Source organism: Phyllostomus hastatus, unplaced genomic scaffold (assembly GCF_019186645.2).
Source record: "Phyllostomus hastatus isolate PE091 unplaced genomic scaffold, TTU_PhHast_1.1 phas_contig_524, whole genome shotgun sequence".
NCBI lineage: Eukaryota > Metazoa > Chordata > Mammalia > Chiroptera > Phyllostomidae > Phyllostomus > Phyllostomus hastatus.
Window position 1 is genome coordinate 14344002 of NW_025333900.1, and position 21726 is coordinate 14365727.

Genomic DNA, 21726 nt, shown 5'->3' on the forward strand with positions numbered 1-21726 from the left:
CCCACTCCTCTCATCCACAGTAAATAGCCTCTCCCTTGTCCATGAGTCATTCACACACATTCTTTGACTAGTCCCTTCCCCTTCCTTCCACCATTTTCCCCCATCCCCACCTACAGCTATCAGTCTGTTCCATGTTTCTATGTCTCTGGTTCTATTTTTCTTGTTAGTTTATTGTGTTCCTTAGATTTCAGTTATAAGTCGGGTCATATGGTACTTGTCTTTCACTGCTTGTCTTATTTCACTTAGGATAATAGTCTCTAGTTCCACCCATGGTGTCACAAAAGGTAGGACTTCCTTCTTTCTGCTGCATAGTATTCCATTGCGTAAATGTACCAGTTTTTTAATCCACTCATTTACTGATGGGCACTTGGGCTGTTTACAACTCTTAGCTATTGTAAATAGCACTGCTATGAACATAGGGGTCCACAGGTTCTTTTGAATTGGTGTTTCAGGATTCTTAGGGTATATTCCCAGCAGTGGAATTGCTGGATCAAAAGGCAGTTCCATTTTTAGTTTTTTAAGGAAATTCCATACTGTTTTTCATGGTAGCTTCGTCAGTCTGCATTCCGACCAACAGTGCACTAGGGTTCCCTTTTCTCCACATCCTTCCTAGCATTTGTTGTTTGTTGATTTATCAATGATAGCCATGCTGACAGGTGAGGTGATATCTCATCGTGGTTTTAATTTGCATCTCTCTAATGGCTAGTGATGTTGAGCATCCTTTCATATGCCTATGGGCTCTCTGTCCCCTTGGAGAATTATGTATCCAGGTCCTTTGCCCATTTTTAAATTGGGTTGTTTGTCTTCCTGGTGTTGAGTCATATGAGTGATTTGTATACTTTGGAGTTTAAATCCTTGTTCCACTTATCATTGGCAAATGTTCTTCTGTACAGTTGGCTCACTTTTCATTTTGATGATGGTTTCTTTAGCCATGCAGAAACGTCTTAATTTGATGTAGTTCCATTTGTTTAGTTTTTCCTTTACCTCCCTTGCCCTAGATAGGGGTGTCCAACCTGTGGCCCATGGGCCACATGTGGCTCAGGATGGGTATGAATGCAGCCCAACACAAAATTGTATATTTACTTAAAACACTGAGATTTTTTTGTGATCACATGTTGCAATGTATTTAATGTGTGGTCCAAGACAACTCATCTTCTTCCAGTGTGGCCGAGACACCAAAAGGTTGCACACCCTTGCTAGGATATATATCGGCAAAAATATTGCTACATGGTATGTCTGAAATTTTACTGCCTATGTTTTCTGTAGGACTTTTATGGTATCACAACTTATATTTACATCTTTTATCATTTTGTGTTTATTCTGGTGTATGGTGAAAACTGGTGGCCTAGTTTCATTTTTTTGCATGTACCAGTTCAGACCTCCCAGTACCATTTATCAGACACTGTTTTTACTCCACTGTATGCTCGTGCCCCCTTTGTTGAATATTAATTGGTCATAGAGACATGACTTTATTTCTGGGCTCTCTATTCTGTTCCATTGATCTATGTGTCTGTTCCTATGCCACTACCAGACTGTCTTGATTATGGTGGCCTTGTAGTATTTTAATATCAGGTATTGTGATCCCTCCAACTTCATTCTTCTTAGGATTGCTGAGGCTATTTGGGATCTTTTTTGGCTGCATATAAATTTTTGGAGTATTTGTTTTAGATCTGTGAAATCTATCATTGGTATTTTAATAGGAATTTCATTAAATCTATAGATTGCTTTGGGCAGTATGGGCATTTTAATAATGTTAATTCTTCCAGTCCACGAACACAGTATACGCTCCCATTTATTTGTATCTTCCTCAATTTCTCTCTTCAGTGTTCTATAGTTTTCCAAGTACAAGTCTTTTACCTCCTCAGTTAATTTTATTCCTAGGTACTTCATTTTCTTGTTACTATAGTAATGGGATGATTTTTTTTAAGTTTCTGATAATTCATTGTTGGTGTACAAGAATGCCATCAATCTCTCTGAATGTTGACTTTGTATTCCATTAATTTGCTGAATTCACTTATTAGATTGAGTCAAGTGGAAATTCTAGATCATGTGGTAAACTTATATTTAACTTAGGAAACCTCCACTGTTTTCCAAAGTAGCTGCACCATTTTATATTCCCACCAGCAATGCATTAGGGCTCCTGTTTCTCCAAATCTCACCAACATTATCTGTCCTTTTTATTATATTCATCCTAGTGGGTGTGAAGAGGTATCTAATTTTGGTTTTAACTTGCATTCCCTAATGACTAGTGATGGTGAGGATCTTTACATATGCTAAGCCATTTGTGTATCTTTTTTGCTGAAATGTCTATTCAAATTTTGGCATTTTAAAACTCGAGTTGTCTCTTAAGAATTCTTAATACATGCATATTCTGGATTTGTCCTTCATAAAATATGATTTGAAAATATTTTCTCGGTCTGTGGTTCATCATTTTCTGAATGATTTTTTAAGTGTACAAGTTTTAAATTTTGATAAAGTCCAACTTATTAATATTTTATTTTATGGATTGTGCTTTTTGGATCTTATCTAAAACTCTTTTCCTAAACCAAGGCCATGTAGGTTTTTTCCTGTTCTAAAAGTTTTATAGTTTCAGCTCTTATATTTAGGTCTCTGATCCACTTTGAATTTATTTTTGCACATGGTAGGTGTTAAGGTTTACATTCATCTTTTTTGCATCTGACACCCAAAATCCCAGCACCTTAGTAAAAAAAATCAATTGACCATAAATATGAAGGCTTACTTCTAGACTCTGATTTTGTTCCACTGATCTTTATGTCTATATTTATATCAATATCACAGTGTCTTGATTACTGTAGCTGTGCAGTAAGTTTTTGAAATCAGGAACTGTTCCTCATTTTTAGAACTGTTTTGGCTATTCTGGATCCTTTGCCAATCCCTAGAAATTTTAGAATCAGCTTGCCAATTTTTCAAAAAAGTTTGCTGGAGTCTTGACAGGGTTTGCATCGATCTATAGGTCAATTTGGGGACAACTGCTATCTTAACAATATTGACCTTCTAATTCATGAACATGAAATATCTCTACTTATATCTTTAATTTCTCTGTGTTATAGTTTTCATTGTACAAGTCTTGTACATCCTTTGTTAAATTTATTCGTATGTATTTAATTCTTTTGGTGATATTGTGGATGAAATTGTTTTCTTCATTTCATTTTTGGATTTTTCCTTGCTAGTATACAAAAATCCACAATTGGTTTTTATATAGTGATGTTGTAGCATGTGACCTCACAGAGCTTTTGGATTCCTGTTTGTTGAGCTGCTCGCTGTACCAGGCTGCTTTCTGGCCTTCTTCTGTGGCTGGGCTTTTAGTAGCTGTCATTTCTTCCAGTGTCCAAGAGTATAGATGTGATTGCTTTGTTTTTGTCCCTGCATTAAAGCTGCCCAAATTGTCTGAGGTCCCCTTAAACATCCAGGAGGCCCTGCTAACTTGCATGCTTCAATATACATGTTGAAGAAGCAGTGTAAATTCTAGAGATTCTTTTAAAAAAAATTTCCTTGAGTCCAGAAAGTTCTGGGAAACTCCTGTTTTGGACTTGTGAGGTTAAACACAATACACCACAGTCAGCTTCTTTAAAAGAATGACTAGACTTCCAAAGGGCTTCATCTTTGATTGTATTTATTGACCTCTTTACTATTCTTTAGAATCTAGAGTTTAGTCTATACTATTCTTCAGAATCTAGAGTTTAGTCTATGAAGCCAAAATAGAACTTTTCAATATTTTTTGTCGAGTGATGTGATACCTGGAATCATGTAGAAAAAAATAAAAAGTCATTATATTTTCTTGAATATTCATATAAGACTTCAATTTTTATTTTCAAATAAAAATACTATGTCTTACAGCCAGGAATACAAGGACTTGGTTATCCTTGTTGGAATAATGATTCTCCTCTATCTGGGAAGTCACTCTGTACAGTTAGGAACCAGGAGGCAGGGAGTTTATATCTAAGAAGGTACAGGTTTTTCTCAGAATAAAGCTAGTTGTCAGTCACCAACAGACCATTACTGTGGCTAGAGTTCCAGAAATGGTGTACAGAAATTCATTTTCTATTCATTCTTCATGGATCATACCTGTGAAGTGAAAAAAGACAGTCTGAATAGGCACCTAAAGTATTTTACCTGCTCTTGGAAATACTGATTTTTCCCAAAATGCAGTCCATTTTTTCTCACTATGTAGCAATAATGGTTTGGATAGAGTAGACCCACATTCACATACAGCTTGAGGGGTAGGCTTTGATGGGTCAGCTCACAGCATTCCTATAGCCATGTGGATTGGTTCCGGGATGCCCTGAATTAGTGTGAAGTTCAAGACTTTTAACTTGGATAGTGTCATATGCTATATTATACAGAATGAGGCAAAAGTATTTACAGTTGTGATTATGCAAAACAGTTTATTCTTGTATTACTTATTAATTATTGCATTATTTTCCATATGAACAACTGTAAACCTACTTTTGCCCCATCCTGTATAAAGCTAGGACCTACTGTAGACTTACCGCCTACAGTAGACAGCTTCTAAAATGGCACCTAATGATCTCGACTCTTGGTATTCATGCTCTTATACAATCCTCTCACTGTAAGTGTGGGCTAGACCTGGAGTTCAGTTTGTTAACTAGTCATGGAATGCAGTAAAAGTGATGGGATGTCACTTTTGAGATTAGTTACAAAAAGAGTGTGTTTCCATCTTGGGAACTGTCTCACTTGCTCACTCTGAGGGAAGCCCCAGGCCAAGTTGTGAGGTGCACTATGGAGAGACCCAAAGCAAGGAGCTTTAAGAGGTCTCTAGAAAATGGTCAGTGAGAAACTGAAGCCCTGAGTTCAACAACCGGTAGGAACTAAAACCATCAACAACCACATGAATGAGCTTGGAGAATGGGATCTTCTGCCAATTGGGCCTTTAGATGACATCATAGCCCTGGCAGAAAGCTTAACTGCAACCTCATGAGGGACTCTGAGCAGGAGGCCCCAAGCTAAACTATGTCTAGATTCCTGACTCAGAAAAAAAGGAGATAAAAAAAATGCTTGTTGTTTTAAGCCACTGAGTTTTAGAGTAACCTGTTAAGTAACAAAAGACTAATATATCACCACAAAAAACAGTTTGAGCTGGATTTTTTTCCCTGCTATTAGCAACTGAAAGCATATTCATACACTAGCTAGTAGTAATTTAATCTTGAAAAGGTTATTAAACATTAAAACCTTTATATTCAAATGAACTTATAGGTTAAAAGGGCCATGCAAACAGAAAAAATCCATCCACCTACTCACAACCATCTCCATTCCTTGTATGAAAAATAAGGCAATAAGACCTCATTCACTCAGAATTCCCATCTCAGCAGAAATTTTACAGGCCAGAAGAGAGTGGCCTGATATATTTTGAAATGTTGAAAGAAAGTAACCTAGAATACTATTCCCAGCAAGGTGCTCATTCAGAATTGAAGGACAGTTTCCAAAACAAGCAAAAATGAATGGAATTCATCACTACTAACCCAGTTTTATAAGAAATGTTAAAGGATCTTCTTTAAGCAGAAAACAAAGGCCATAACAAGAAAAAAATTCATGAAAGAAAAAATTTCATGGGCAAAAGTAAAAATATAATAGACACACCAAATCAGCCATTTAAAAAGTTAATAGGAAGACAAAAATAGCAAAATTAACTATAATAAATAGGGAATACACAAAACAGAAAGATCTAAAACACAACAGCAAAAACATAGATCTTGGAGGGGAGAATAAAAATATTGTGCTTTCACACAACTCCATACCAGGAAGGCAAACAATACAATTAAAAAAACAGGAATAGGACTTGAACAGTCACTTCTCCAAGGAGGACATACAGAGGGCCCAGAGACATATAAAAGGAAGCTCAGCATCACTAGCCATCAGAGAGATGCAAATTAAAACCACAATGAGATACCACTTCATACCGGTCAGAATGGCCATCATAAACAAATCAGCAAACAACAACAAACAACAAGTGCTGGCGAGGTTGTAGAGAGAAGGGAACCCTAGTGCACTGTTGGTGAGAATGCAGACTGGTGCAGCCATTGTGAAAAACAGTATGGAATTTCCTCAAAAAACTAAAGATGGAACTGCCTTTTGATCTAGCAGTTCCACTGTTGGGATTATACCTTAAGAATCCTGAAACACCAATTCAAAAGAACCTATGCACTTTTATGTTCATAGCAGTGTTATTTACAATGGCTAAGTGCTGGATTTACAATGGCTAAGTGCTGGAAGCAGCCTAAGTGCCCATTAGTAAATGAGTGGATTAAAAAACTGTGTATATTTACACAATGGAATACTACACCGCAGAAAGAAAGAAGGAACTCCTACCCTTCACAGCAGCATTGAGGGAACTGGAGAGTATTATGCTAAGTGAAATAAGCCGGTGGTGAAAGACAAATACCATATGATCTCACCTATAAGTGGAATATAATTAACAAAACAAACCAACAAGCAAAAAAGAACCAGACACATGGAAATAAAGAACAAACTGACAGGAACCAGAGGAGAGGTGGGAGGGGGATAACAGGAGAAGAAGGGGAACGTACAAAGGACCCAGGGACAAAGATAATGGAGTGGAGATCGTCTTCGGGAGCAGGAGTTGGATGGGGCATGAGAGAGCAATAGGGGAAAAACTCAGGGGGCGGGGGGTGGACAGCTGTAACTGAAAAAAAAAAAAGTTTTTAGAATGCATTTGAACATAAATGCTTATCAGTTTAAAATAGACTGTTACAGATACAGGTGGATATATATGAACCTAATAGTAACCACAAAACAAAAAACTAGAAAAAGTAGGTTTCTCTATTTGTGTGTGTGTGTGTGTGTGTGTGTGTGTGTAAACAAAATGCTAAAACGACAGCAAGCTATAAGGGAAGAGATCAAGAAAAGAACAGGAGAAGTACAGAAACAATCACAAACAATAAAACAGCAACAAGTACATACCAATCTATAATTACTTTAAACAGTGGACTAAATGCTCCAATCAAAAGACTGGATTAGTTTTTAGAAGAATGTTATCAGTATAACTAGGGTAGCTAAAAGGATGAAAAAACAAACCCTAACTATATGCTGCTATAAGAAACCCACTTCAAATTGAAAGACACCTAGAGACTGAAAGTGAATGGATGGAAAAAGATATTCCACACAAATAGAAATGAAAAGAAAGCTGGGGTAGCAATACTCATATGAGACAAAATAGTTTAAAACAAAGACTGTAAAAAGAAACAAACAAGGGCATTATATGAAGGGCCATTCCAACAACAGGATAGTAAAAATTGTAGACATCTATGCACCCAACATAAGAGCACCTACATACATAAAGCAAATATAACAGATATAAAGGGAGAAATGGACAGTGATACAACAGTGGGTGGGAACTTGAACATCCTACTTATATCAATGGTATGTCACTCAGGCAGAAATTCAATAAGGAAACAGTGGCCTTAAACATCACATTAGACCAGATCTACGTAATAGATATTTCTAGAACATTTCACCCCCAAAATGCACAATATACATGCTTTTCAAATGTACACAGAACATCTTCTAAGACTGTTCACATATTAGGACACAAAGCAAGTCTCAATAAATTCAAGAAGACAGGCCAACACAAGCCTATTTTCCTACTACAATAGTGTAAAAGTAGACATCAATTATAAACATAAAACTGGAAAAAACAAAAACATGGGGAGACTAAAAAACATGCTACTAAATAACCAGTGACCAAATAAAAATCAAACAGGAAATCAAAAAATACCTTCAGCTAGATGAAAATGAAAATACAACTCTCCAAAATCAATGGGATGGAGCAAAAGAAGTTCTAAGAGGGAAGCTCACAGCTACACAGACCTATCTCAAGAAATAATAATTCCAAATTAACAACCTAACATTATACCTGAAGGAACCAGACAAATAAGAATGAATAGAAAAGACCAACAAAGCTAAGTGCTTATTATTTGAAAGGATAAACAAAATTGGCAAACCTTTATCCAGACTCATTGAGAAAAGAAAAAGAGGGCCCAAATAAAATCAGAAATGAAAATGGAGAAGTGACAACTGATACTACAGAAATACAAAGGTGATCATTAAAGAATATTATGAACAATATATGCTAACAAATTGGAGAACCTAGAAGAAATGGATAAACTTTTAGAAACATATAGTCTTCTGAGACTGAACCAGGAAGAAACAGAAAATCTGACTAGACCAACTACTAACTTCCAACAAACCAAGTCCTGAGCCAGATGACAGGTGAATTCTATAAAAAATTTCAAGAAGAATTAATACCTATCCTTCTCAAACTATTCTAAAAAGATTGAAGAGGAAGGAACACTTCCAAACTCATTGTATGAAGCCAACATTACCCTAGTAACAAAATCAGAAAAAGATACTTTTGCAAAAAAAAATCACAGGCCTAAATATACCTGATGAACATAGATGCAAAAAGTCTCAACAAAATGTTAGCAAAATGAACTCAAAATACACTAAAAAGATCATACACCATAAAGTGGGATTTATTCTAGGGGTGTAAGGCTGATTCAACATCTCCGTCAATCAACACAATACACCACATCAACAAAACCAGAGATAAAAATCATATGATCATTTCAAAGATGCAAAAAAACCATTTGACAAAACTCAACATCCATTTATGATAAAAACTTTCAACAAAGTGGGAAGAGAGGGAACATACCTCAACATAATAAAGGCTACATATGACAAACCCATAGCTAACATCATACTTAATGGTAAAAAGCTGAAAACTTTTTCTCTAAGATCAGGAACAAGACAAGGATGCCACTCTCACCACTTTTATTCAATATAGTATTGGAAGTCCTAGCCACAGCAACCAGGCAAGAAAAAGAAAGAAAAGGCATCCATTTGGAAAGGAAGAAGTAAACTGTCATTATTAGCAGATGACATGATACCCTAAAGATTACACCAAAAATCTATTGGAACTAATAAATAAATTGAGTAAAGTAACAGGATATAAAATTAGTATACATAAATCTATTACATTTCTATAGACTTAATAACAATCAGGAGAAATTAAGAAAACAATCTCATTTACAACTGCATCAGAAATAGTAAGATACCAAAGAATAAAATTAACCAAGGAGGTGAAAGACTGTACACTGAAAACTACAAAATTTTGAAGAAATCGAAGAGGACACACACAAAAAATGGAAGGATATACCAGGCTCAGGGATTAGAAAGATTAGTATCATTAAAATGTCCATACTGCCCAAAGGACTCTACTGAATCAGTCTCTATCAAAATACCAATGGAATTTTTTTCAGGACTAGAACAATAATCCTAACATTTAAATAGAACCATAAAAGACCCTAAATAGCCAAAACAATCTTGAGAAAGAACAAAGTTGAACTATCCTACTCCCTGATTTCAAACTATATTACAAAGCTATAGTTACAAAAACATTGTAACACTGGCACAAAAATAGACACATAGATCAACGGAACAGAATACAGAGCCCAGAAATAAACCCTCACTTATATGATTAATTAATCTATGACAAAGAAGGCAAAAATATAAAATGGAGAATGACAGTCTCTTTAATAAATGCTGTTATGAAAATTTGACAGACATATGCAAAAAAAGTAAAACTGGACCATTCTCCTATACCATACACAAAAATAAACTTAAAATATAGACTTAACTGTAAGCTGCAAATCCAGAAAACTCCCAGAAGAAAACACAGGTAGTAAGCTGTTTGATAGCAGTCTTAGTAGTATCTTTTTGGCTATGTTTCCTCAGTCAAGGGAAACAAAACAAAAATTAACAAATAGGACCTCATCAAACTAAAAAACTTCTGAACAGTGAAGGAAACCAATAGAATGAAAAGATAACTTACTGAATGGGAGAAGATATTCACAAATGATATGTACAATATAATTAATATCCAAAATATATAAGGAACTCATACAACTCAACATCAAAAAACCCCAAAAAACAACAACCAACCTGATTTAAAAAAAACAAAATATCTGAACAGACATTTCTCCAAAGAGGACATACTGATTACCAGCAGAAATATAAAAAGGTGCTCAACATCAATAATTATCAGGGAAATACAAATCAAAACCACAGTGAGATTCCAACTCACACCCATCAGAATGACTGTCATCAAAAAGTCAACAAATAACAAGTGTTGCAAAGGATGTGGAGAAAAGGGAACCCTTGTGCACTATTGGTGGTATTGTAAACTGGTGCAGGCACTGTGAAACACAGTATGGAAATTTTCCTCAAAAAATTAGAAATAGAACTGTCACCCAAGCCAACAATTTCACTTATAGGTATTTATCTGAAAAAAAAAAAAAATCCCAAAACACTAATTTGAAAAGATATCATCACCCTTATGATCATTACAGCACTATTTACAATAGTCAAGGAAGCAACCTAGGTGTCAACTGATAGATGAATGGATATGGATAAAGGCGGTGTGGCGTAGATACACAATGTAATATTACTTGGCCATTAAAAAGAATGAAATCTTGACATTTGCAACAACATGGATGGACTTAGAGAATATCACACTAAGTGAAATAAGTCAGATAGAAAAAGACAAATACTATATGATTTCCCTTACATGTGGAATCTAAAAAGCAAAATAAAGGAATAAACAAAACAAAAACCAGACTTGTAGATATGGAGAATAAACTGATGGTGCCAGAGGGGAGAAGGTAGGGGAATTTGTAAAAACTGTGAAGGGAAATCAGAGATACAGGCTTCCAGTCATAAAATAAATACGCTACGGCCCTGACTGGTGTTGCTCCGCGGGCTGAGCATTGCCCTGCAAACCGAAAGGCTGCCAGTTTGACTCCCCGTTGGGGCACGTGTCTAAGCTGCTGGCTGGGGGCATGTGAGAGGCAACTGATGGATGTTTCTCTCCACTTCTCCCTCTCTTCCCCTCTATCTAAAAATAAATAAAATCTTTTAAAAATTATTAAAATAAGCAAGTTACGGAGATGTAGCATACAGCACAGGGAATACAGTCATGATGTTGTAATAACCTGGCATGGTGACAGATGGCTACTAGACATAGCGTGGTGATTACATCTGAAGGGATATAAATGTTCAGTCATTACGTCGTACACCCGAAACTAATACATTATTGTGTGCCAACTCAACTTCGGTAAAACATTTAAAGAAATTATCTGACCACTTGAGAGTATGTGAAATAAGCAGCAAGGAGAGGAAGAGATGAAGAGTTACAATTAAAACAGGATGGGGGATACATTCTGAAGGGCAGTTCTGAAAGAGTTAAGAACTTGGGGTAGTAGGGCATGGCTATGTATCTGGGAGCAGGGTCAGGATTCAACAGGGCCAGACTTGCAAACTGAACCTGCTTATCTGTATGGAGATTAACAGGGTATTGGCCGGGTTGGGGGTGATTTCCTTGAGGAGGGAAGTAGGATGAGGATGTTCTCAATGGATCATTGCAGTAGTTGGGTGGAAGTTAGTTGCTACTTTCTGGGAAGAAGCTTATCAGATGGGACATGGGGGATGGTCTAAGTTTGAGTATGAAGGTAATAGTGGCAGTTCCCTGGATTGCAAGAAACAGAATTAATGAACTGTGGTAAACCTATACAGGAGGAATGGTAGCAGGTATGGGGCACAGGGCAACAAGACTGGATAGGAGGCGAGTGGGGTAGCTGAGAACTAAGGGACACCATGTTCTCCCTTAGCAAGTTGAGGGCATTTTGAGGTCTGTACTTGGTTTTTTAAATTTCCAAAATACAAAAAGAATTAAAACAGGCAGCAAATGAGAAACAAACAAAGAAAAACACAATCCAACTCACCTCTCTGGTTAACAGCTGGTTTAAATATGATGGTTACATTTTCAAGGTCTTCATTCTTTAAATGCAATTCTTCAAGCAGGGTGGATATAAACTGTGTAAATACTGTATTTTCCTGAGAATGTTTCTGAATGCCAAGAATCGGGGTCAGTCTGAAACAACCAAAAATATTAAATACATATCCATGAAATGGGAAGGACTAAGGGGCTTCTATCTTCAACAGGCACAGGGGTTTTTGTCATGGCAGAGAGATGAAGCCTCTCTTATTTAACAACATTCCCAGAGAGAGGCTTTACTAATAACAGCAGAAGAGAAAAAAATGGAAACATCAAGCATACTGTTAAGTGTAGAAAAAAGCCTAAAAACCTGACTCTGTAACATGTTCTTCATCATGCCAGCAAAAACTACCAAAATTCCACTCATAAAATTAATGAAGTCTTTCCACTTAGGGAAAGGAGGTTGTGGAGAGAAGCTTAGAGCTCAGGATTGCTTTAAAAACACAATGTATACTGAATGTTTGAATTATATCACCTGAAAAAAAAAACCCAATAAAAAAAACAAGATTACTTTTTAGATGAAACCTTAACATTTTTATTTTTAAAACACTAAAGAGGTAAATTATATCTTATAAGGCACTTAATATAAATAAACCTTATTAGGAACACTCTGTTTTTTTCTCTAACCATTTCCAGTGTATATTTAAAGACTGACTGCATACAATAGATTCTTAAAAGTAATTTACATTGAGATGTGATTAGTAAGCATGATTTTTTAAAAACTGACTAATCACAAAGATTAAAGACCATTACTTTCCATAAATATTTTTATCTCCAGAGATCATGCTTTATAGAACCTCTGAATGTTACATTCCTGGAAAGCTTTTTGGGGAGGAAATTCTTTTTTTCCCCAAATAGTCTTACATCTTGCACGAAGCTCTTCCAGATGCTTATTTAATCTTGGGTCATCGCCACTGGATACATCAAAATATAAACAAAATAACTCTGATTTAAATCAATAAAGGTCAAGAAATCAGAGCAGTGCAATTCTGCAGTAGTGTGTGTGGAATGGGAAATGCTTTCTGAGAGACAGGTTTCATCCCGGCTTAGCCATTTCATACAGAAAGCAAAATTAAAAATTTGTCAGAATTGTCCAGAAATGGCCAGGACTTTGAGGAGATGGTAAATTCTCCAATTATAGTATAGTGAAATCCAAAGAGTTCTAAATGAAAAACCACTGTAATGTATTCTTTTCCCATCTCTCTTGCAATTCTTTATAGTTAGAGGATGGAATACCAGGTTCTGACACTTCATGAGCTTTGTCTGTGGTTACTTCCCAAAGGTAGTTCATACTGGGAAATTGCGCTACCCAAGCCTTCCAAAGCCAAGCCCAACAAGGGCACTTGGCTGAATGTAGGCAGTTGTGGCCAGCTTTTTACTGAGGCTTCCTCCTGCAGAGAAGGTGGACTCCAGAAATCAGCTCTGGCTTTTCCCACACTTAGGTAACATTGACATTTAAAACACTAAGTTGCTGCTTCCCCATAATAAGACCAAAGATACTGGGGATGGGATAACATTGGCTAAAATAAAACCAAAAAGTCAGCAGAGGCAGATCAGATATATCAACTCCACAGAAATCTGGTTTCTGTGTATACTTAAAATGAATTTATGGGACACATCTTAGACAATCTTGGTTTCAGGGAGATGAATATTTGGTTCATATATGAAAGCAAAGTTTTCTCAATTATTTCTCTAAGTGTCATTAGGATGTTTTAAAACAACCCTAAAATTAGCAATGGTGACTACTAGACTTTTCTACCTGTGTGCTCATGAGAACAGAAAACTGAGAAGAGTTATAGAGGAGCAGCTTAGAAGAGAATTGTTCCATCAATTGCCCTAGTGGGAAACTATTTCAGAAATAGTAATACTTCTCTAGCAAACTTACAAGGATATATTTACTCTATAAATTAGTAAGTTCATTATAAGATGTGTTCATATTTACCTAACACTTTTGTTTATAAAGAAAAACTAAGGTTAATAGAAAACTTGAGCTAGGAGTTAAAAAAAAAAAAAGGCAACAAGGCAATCCTTCTCCATGCTCCTGAGCCCATGGCAAATACCGCTATTCAATCAGGCATTCTTTTCTTGATGAGCTCAGACTTGCTGGGGAATCCTCTAAGCAACCACTTTGACTATTTTAGAGCTGACTCCTGAGATGAAACCTATTCACTTCTCAGTCTAACTGCAAGCACCAGGAGAACTGTCTCTACACAGCTCTAATGCATGATTTGCCCAAATGGTTGTTATGATTTTGGGTAAGTTGGACATCAAAACCTTAGGATCTATATATAACATGGGACTATAAAAGTTGTTATTGTAGCCCTGACCAGTGGCTCAGTTAGTTGGAGTGTCATCCTGTAAACCAAAAGGTCCCAGGTTCGATTCCGGTCAGGCACATCCCTAAATTGTGGGTTCAGTCCCCATTCGGGAGTGTCCAGGAGGCAACCTATTATTGTTTCTCCCTCACATTGTTTCTTTCCCTCTCTCTTTCCCCCGTCTCTAGAACTGGTGAGCATTGTCCTTGGGTGAGAATAAAAAAAAACAGTTACTGCAAAATCCATGTAGGATACTGTAGATGAACAGGTTTTCAAAAAATTAGTATGATAGCCTCTCTGGCGCTGATACCTCCCCATAACAACACGCCTCTCGCTAAGGATCTCCTTCATCCCTCTCCAGAAGAGGAGAAGAAACACAAGAAAAAGCTCCTGGTGCAGAGACCCAATTCCTACTCCATGGGTGTGAAATGCCCACAATGCTATAAAATCACCACTGTCTTTAGCCATGCACAGACGGTAGTTTTATGTGTTGGCTGCTCCACCGTCTTCTGTCAGCCTACAGGAGGAAAAGCAAGGCTGACGGAAGGCTGCTCCTTCAGGTAGAAGCAGCACTAAAAGCACCCTGAATCAAGATGAGTGGGGAACCATCCCAATGAACACATTTTGGAGTAAAAAAAAAAAACCAGTTATGGTAACAAACATCAACTAACATTTACCATCTGCTACCTATAATTACTATGTACATGTTCTAAGCATGAATTATTGCCTTTAACTGTGCAGTGATACTGAGGGAGTGTAGTTTTTGCTCCCATTTTTTGGATGAGGAAATGAAGGCACAAAAAGTTCTGAAGTACCTTCCTCCAGGTCACAAAGATAATAAGTAAGTGGAACGTCGGCTTTGCACCCAGGCAGTTTTCCTCAAAAAGCCCATGCTCCTGGCTAATATGCCAGCTTTCATTCTTCACAGGCTACAGAGCACTTTGTTTAATCTTTACTTTACCTGGCTGAGCTCTGAATGAATATGCAGAAGGAACAGAATGTTTTAAATCTGCTTTAGAGGACTAAGGACAACAAATACAAAAATGACAAGTAACTGGTAGGAAGTGCAGAGAGAGAAACCCCACAGATTTGGTGCCTGTTTGCAGAGGGGACTACCTGCCTGGGGGACGGAGACTTCCACAGCGAGTCGGCAAGTGGATAAACAGCAATACTGAGGCATCTGGAGCCAGGATTTCAAAGATGCACAAAGCTTTTCCAGATTTGTGGGCCAAATTGAGTTTGCCGCTTATTTTTGTAAATAAAATTTTGTTGAAAAACAGCCACATCCACTTACGTATATATTCTATGGCTGCTTTTGCACTACTATAGTACAGTTGAGTAGCTGGAACTATAGGGGCAGCAAAGCTGAAAAATCGACAATCTGGCCCTTTATAAGAAGTTTGCCAATCCTTATACTAGAAGACGATTATGCACCAATTTTAATTTAAAACACTAATGATGCTTTACATATTATTGTTCTGATGATGAGAACAAATAAAGCAGGAGATGAGAAATCCAAAGGAACCATCTGGCTCTAGAATATTCTGTGTCTGGTCTGAGAAAGTATGGAAGATGCTTAAAGAAACCAAAAATATTTCATAAAATCTTCCACCTAGAGAGAGAACTTCCCCTGGCTTACTCCACTATAATCAAATTGACCAGCCTTGCCTCAGTTATGCCAAAGTTTAGTCTGTTCCCACTTCAGGAACTGGCTGTTTTCTTTCTTGAGGATGCTCTTCCCCCAGATCTCTTCATGGCAGGCTCCTTCATGTGACTCACCTTTGTTTAAATGTCACCAACTGAAATCGATCCTTACTCTTACCCCCTACTTATTTTGCTTTATCTGTCTACATAGTTCCTACTCTTGTCTAATTCTATTACTAGTTTGTTGGTTTACTGTCTATCTCTGATCTGAAAGAAGGTGAATTTTCATGAGGGCCATAACTTGTTCACTGTATCACTCATGCCTGGCACACTGCAGATGATCAATATTTACTTGCTGAACAAAGAAACAGCTTAAGCCCTGGCTAGGTGGCTCAGGTGGTTGGAGCATCATTCTGTACACCAAGAGGTTGTGGGTTCGATCCTTATTGAGGTGCATATGGAAGAAAACAGATCGATGTTTTTTACAATGGTGTCTCTCTCTTAAATCAATAAATATATCCTTGAGTGAGGATTAAAAAAAACCAAGAGGCCACTTATTTATTGTACTTGCTAAAATGTTGGTTTTTTCCACAGAATTTTCCTCCTTTCCTTTTTATAGATCGGAAGGGAAGACATTTTTTTGACTCCTACTGCTTGCACATAGTGGCGCCTTCCTGCCAGAATGTTTCAGAACATCTGTCAGTGAGGTGAGATGAGCCTCAAATTCATCAGGTAGACCAAGCATTAAATCAAAACCTACCACTTGTTCCTGCATTTTCCCTCCTCACTTCCACTTGTCCTGGAACTCAGTATTGTCAGGGAGGTGCTAAGATTGGTCAAGAGTGAGTAGTGCTGTGCTAAGAGCCTCTGAACTGGCTCAGTTTACAGCTCTAATTCACTTCCAGTCCCACAGAGGAAACTGTGGAGCAAGGGGTTGGCCCTGGAGTGGGTGCTTGGTATGTTCCTCATGAACAAAAATACTGTAGCCTCACAGGTGAAACATAAAAGGAGAGGAAATTCTTTTCACTCTAAATGAGATATTTACTTGGCTAAAAGAAAGAGCAATTTAGGATATCTATAACACAACTAATATAGGTCTTTATTTCTGTGTATTTCCGGTTGTTTCTACTGTTCCTGAATGGGGTGTATTCTTATTCTTTTTTAGGTCAATGAAAGTAGCAGAATGTAGCCACAAAACAAGAACTCAGCTGTTTTTGGAATCTATACTTCCTTTCAGTTTCCTCCCATTAACAGTTAAATGATCTAAGAAAGATTCTAGATCCTTTCTTAATGTAGTGATTTGGTTCCTTTACACAGACTGCAAATAAACTACTTCCCATAAACTTTAAACACACATTTTCTTTTTTTTTTTTTAAGATTTTATTTATTTATTTTTAGAGAGGGAAGGGAGGGAGGGAGAGAGAGAGAGAGAAACATCAATGTGCGGTTGCTGGGGGCTGTGGCCTGCAACCCAGGCATGTGCCCTGACTGGGAATCGAACCTGCGACACTTTGGTTTGCAGCCCGCGCTCAATCCACTGAGCTACGCCAGCCAGGGGTTACTTCCCATAAACTTTAAATTCCAGACATTATTCTTATATATAATCTAAATATCTCTTACAGAATTTTATTTTCTCCTTCATAGAATTTTTCCAGGGGCAAGCTCATGATAGTTACTCCTTCATAGTCTTGAAAATGGTTCTGAATTAATTCTAAGTCCTTTTAATCTTTCCTCATAGATGTCATCTGACTACTCCTTATTCTGATTGGTATTCTTCCCTATACTCCCTTCCTAAAATGTAGTGCCCCAGAATATAAATATTGTCCAAAATCATTATCTGAAAACATAAAATCTATCTCCCACCCCACAGAAAAATATGACATAAAACCTGGCATATCTAAGTGATTTTTGAAGTAAAATCTCAGGACCTTATCCGACATGCCCTGTCTTTTGTTAAATTGACTCTCCAGGCTCCTCCTTTCCCTGTAAACGTTTATCTGTACACTATTAATTATGATATATTAATCACTTAACTGTTTAACCTTTTCACTAAACAACTCCCACCCGATTATGTATTGAAAAAGACTCTAGCTTCTATTCCAGTCCTGCATCTTCTAATAGTGTGTATCAAAGAAACCACCATAAACTGGGCCCAAATAACTACTTCTATTTAAAAATAATATACCACAGTTGGCATTTAACAATGTGTTTTATGTAGCAAATACCTTTAAAACAGTAGAAAAGGTGATTGGCCATGAGTAAAAACAAAAGATTTTTATGTTTCAATTTATTTTCTTCAACTTGTTTTAAGAATGAATAAAATCTCTAAGGGTGATACTGAAAAGATGGCTCACTACAAACAGTCTGTGTGCTGGAGAACAGAATTTGAAAAACAAAACGACATAACTTGCAATGTATAAATCACGAACGAGAGAGGCAACTTTTCACAAAAACGCCACTGATTCACATCTCCAATCTGACAAGACAGGCAGCCTTCTAAAACTAGTTCTTTACCATATGGTAAATGGCATGGCAACAAAAGGAAAAAGCCAGTGTCAAACTCTATCTCAATGATAAGACCTTTATTTAGCTGACTGCTCCACATATGCTGCACATCAAAAAGAGAGAATGCAAGTCAGGCTAGGACAAGCACCCTCCATTTGTGATTACTGAGCTATCAAACAACATCTGGTTAACAGGAATTATACACAGTAAGAGGAGTTTCAAAGTTTGACAACTGAAACAAGAGAGGTTTTTAATTTACAAGTGGCATTTAAAAAAAGATCCTTACATCCAAGGATTTAGAGCTGTTCAAACTCTTGATTAAGCCTCAAAGTAAGTTACCTGTAATTTTGTGAGTCACTGGTTTGAATCTTATCAACAGAGAAAGCAATATAAAGAGTTAAAGTTGTGGTGTACTGAGCAAGCAGAGTTGAACAACTGATGGAATTCTGTTATCCATCTCCCAAATGAAAATCAGTAATGAACTTGGATTTTTAAGTGGCCTTCCCAATAACTGTCCTTATTGTTTTGCGTACTGCCCTCCTTCCCACTGGAGAATACACAAGGCGGCTCCAGAAACACTGGAAATCACAGCACAGTATGAATTATTCTTTCCTGAATAATCTGTGTGAAACATGTGGAGATCACACTTCCCTGAAATGATAGAGTACAGACATCCTCTACCCTGACTCTCAAAACTAAGAGAAGCAAAAACTCTTGAGTTTCTGAAGAGTCCTTACTAATTTTCAAGCTTGCAGAATCAAACTGGTAGGCTGTTGTAAAATGATAACGAACGACACTCCTCACACTCAGTCTTAAGGGAAGAAAAAGCTGTGAGAATGTTTAGGGGAATAAATGTCACCAGAAAGCATGCTTCTCTATGGTTTGGGGTTGGAGGAAGGGACAGGAAGTGAAAAGCCACACACTTTCTGTACCTATCAGATTTGAGAAATTACTGGGTTCACACAGAGTTCTGTTGCAGGAGGAAAACCTGTTCTGCTGATTACCATGCATAAAGGTGATGAACATGCAGAGACTGCTAAAAGATAATGTCGGGCTTAAAAGAATTGTTAACACTTGCTTTCATCCCTCAGAAGTTAGGGCTGGGAAGAAGGTAAGAGGAGTATTTTGTTAAACAAAAATGCCTTCAATGTTTACATGCACAGGCACTATGCTTGTCATTTATCAAATAAAACAAAACAGATAATACACTACCTGACCCTTTGGGGGCTTAGAATCAAACAGATCTTCTGGGACAGATGAGGTACCTTTATTAATAATAGCCTGGGTAAATGAAGAATCTAAAAGATGAGGTTTAACTGCATAACTTTATTTTTATGAGGTTATACTACCACTTAATTTCCTCAAGGGTGACTCAGTTTCAACCTAGCTAGTTTCCTTTCGACAGCTGAAGTAAATGAGGCTTTGGACAGTGCACAGGACTTGTCCAGGGTCGCAATGGTTGAGAACAGCGCTAAAATGGACATGTGCATCACAAAGTCAGCTCGCTTACCTACCAAGTGTCTCTATTCACTTCTTCCTGCATGACAGTGACAATCATCACTTTAGCCATATTTTGTCTTCTTGTAAAAAATGAGTTGGGATTTTCCTTCCTTCTCTACAGGGACAAGTGCTAAACGGTAAAGGATCAAACCAGAACACCTCTGCACAAACATACACTCAAAATTGAAACAAAGAGCTGTGACCAATAAGTAACACAAGGGTCAAAATGTCATCTATTTTCAGAAATGTGAGGGCCCACACAAATCTAAGACATTTTGCAAAATGCCTCTCTCAGATATTAAACAAATTCTAGTACAAACTTTCAAAGAAATTTTATCTGTATATTCAGAGCTTTTCATCACATAAGTAGTTTGGATTTCATATTTAACATAACTTTCTTTTCTGTCTTTTTGTTCTTTCCAGGGAGAAGGCAGAACAAGATTAAACTCTGTCAGCGACCCTGTAAAAACACTTGTCTAATCTGTGGCCCCTGGCTTCCTCTCTGAAGTAACAGAGAGGCACAAGGAAAGAAACAAAAAAGTCACCCTCCACTGTGGAAGAGCTTTCTTGTTCCATAAAATAACATGGACTGGGCCATGTGCAGCGTGACTACTTCATGACACTTTCCTAAGCTGCCGTGAATTTTGTTTTTAAGTAAACAGTAAACATGGCTTTAAGACTGACAAGGAAACAAATGCCAGGTGGTCAGAGCTGAGTTTAAAAGTCAGATACTTCAAAATGCATGGTGGGTGGATCTCTAAATTAAAGGAAATTACTTTGTTTCATTTGAAGAATGCCATTCTTTTTCCTAGGTCCCTTTGTGGCAAGATATCAATCACTAAGTGAAATGTAAGAAGCATCAGTGATTTCCAAGTTTGCACAAAGATTTTTTTCTTTATGAAACTAACTTGTTGGTCTTCAACCTTTATGTGAAGTTGCAGCAAGTGTTAACTCCGCAGTGAGGTTCAAGTGACGTTCTTAAGGTCACGTAGTCAGCAAGAGATGAGCAAATAAGCCCAGAAGCACTCCCCACCAGTCTACACTTCTAACCACTATACCACACCAGCTCACGTCTGATTCATCTCCAGAAATGAGTATACTTTATGATTTCAAATGCTAACTTGTATATGTTCTTCAAATAATTTTTGAAATCTAGCACTACAAAATAAATTGTGCTGATGAAAACTGACAATTCTATTGTTTCTAATTCATCCTTTCTCCTGACATCCAAGAAGCACCTTCCAACACCATTAACTAAATGAAGACTTAGGGGTGTCCAATCTTTTGGCATCTCTGGGCCACACTGGAAGAAGAGCTGTCTTGGGCCACATATTAAATACACAAATACTAATGAAAACAAGCAAAATCTCATAATGTTTTAAGTACATTTATAATTTTGTGTTGGGCTGTATGCATAGCCATCCCACACCACATGAAGGCCACAGGTTAAACACCTCTGCAAGAAGTGCCTCTAAGCAAGCAAGTTCTGGCAGACATAGCTACATGAACTGATTTAGCATACCTCTACCTGGCACACTAATACTTGAACTACAGTTAAGGATGGTAGTTCTCAACTATGTCTGCACAAATTACAATCACCTGGGGAACTTAAAAAATACCTATGTCCAGGCTCTACCTCAGGCCAATGCATCAAAATCTTTGGATTAGGTATTGGTCTTTTCTAAAAGCTCCCTATGTGGTCCTAGCTGGTGTGGCTCAGTGGATTGAGTGCTGGCCTCTAAACCAAAGGGTCACTGGTTTGATTCCCAGTCAGGGCACATGCCTGGGTTGTGGGTCAGGTCCCAGTAGGGGGCGTGTGAGAGGCAACCACATTCCCCCTCTTTCTCCCTCCCTTCCTCTCTCTAAAATAAA

General features: G+C 37.4%; 2 protein-coding genes across 2 annotated transcripts in view; one reads left to right on the forward strand and one right to left on the reverse strand.

The window, feature by feature from the left end:
- Positions 1-3794: 3794 nt before the first annotated feature.
- The window catches only part of RPAP2 (RNA polymerase II associated protein 2), an 88950-nt gene continuing 71018 nt past the window's right edge, over positions 3795-21726 (reverse strand). The window contains exons 12-13 of the mRNA XM_045847051.1: positions 11838-11986; positions 3795-4086 (exon numbers count right to left, since the gene is read on the reverse strand). Of these exons, the coding sequence (XP_045703007.1) occupies positions 4067-4086; positions 11838-11986 (169 nt within the window). The 3' untranslated portion in view covers positions 3795-4066. The remainder of the gene's footprint in view (positions 4087-11837; positions 11987-21726) is intronic.
- On the forward strand, positions 14491-14769 carry LOC123823954 (40S ribosomal protein S27-like). Its single transcript, XM_045847024.1, has one exon. It carries the CDS (start codon positions 14491-14493, stop codon positions 14767-14769), a length of 279 nt encoding a protein of 92 aa, XP_045702980.1.

Bases quoted from the DNA above. Each gene is read 5' to 3' on its own strand.
- LOC123823954 (XM_045847024.1), top strand. From the start codon at position 14,491: ATGATAGCCTCTCTGGCGCTGATACCTCCCCATAACAACACGCCTCTC.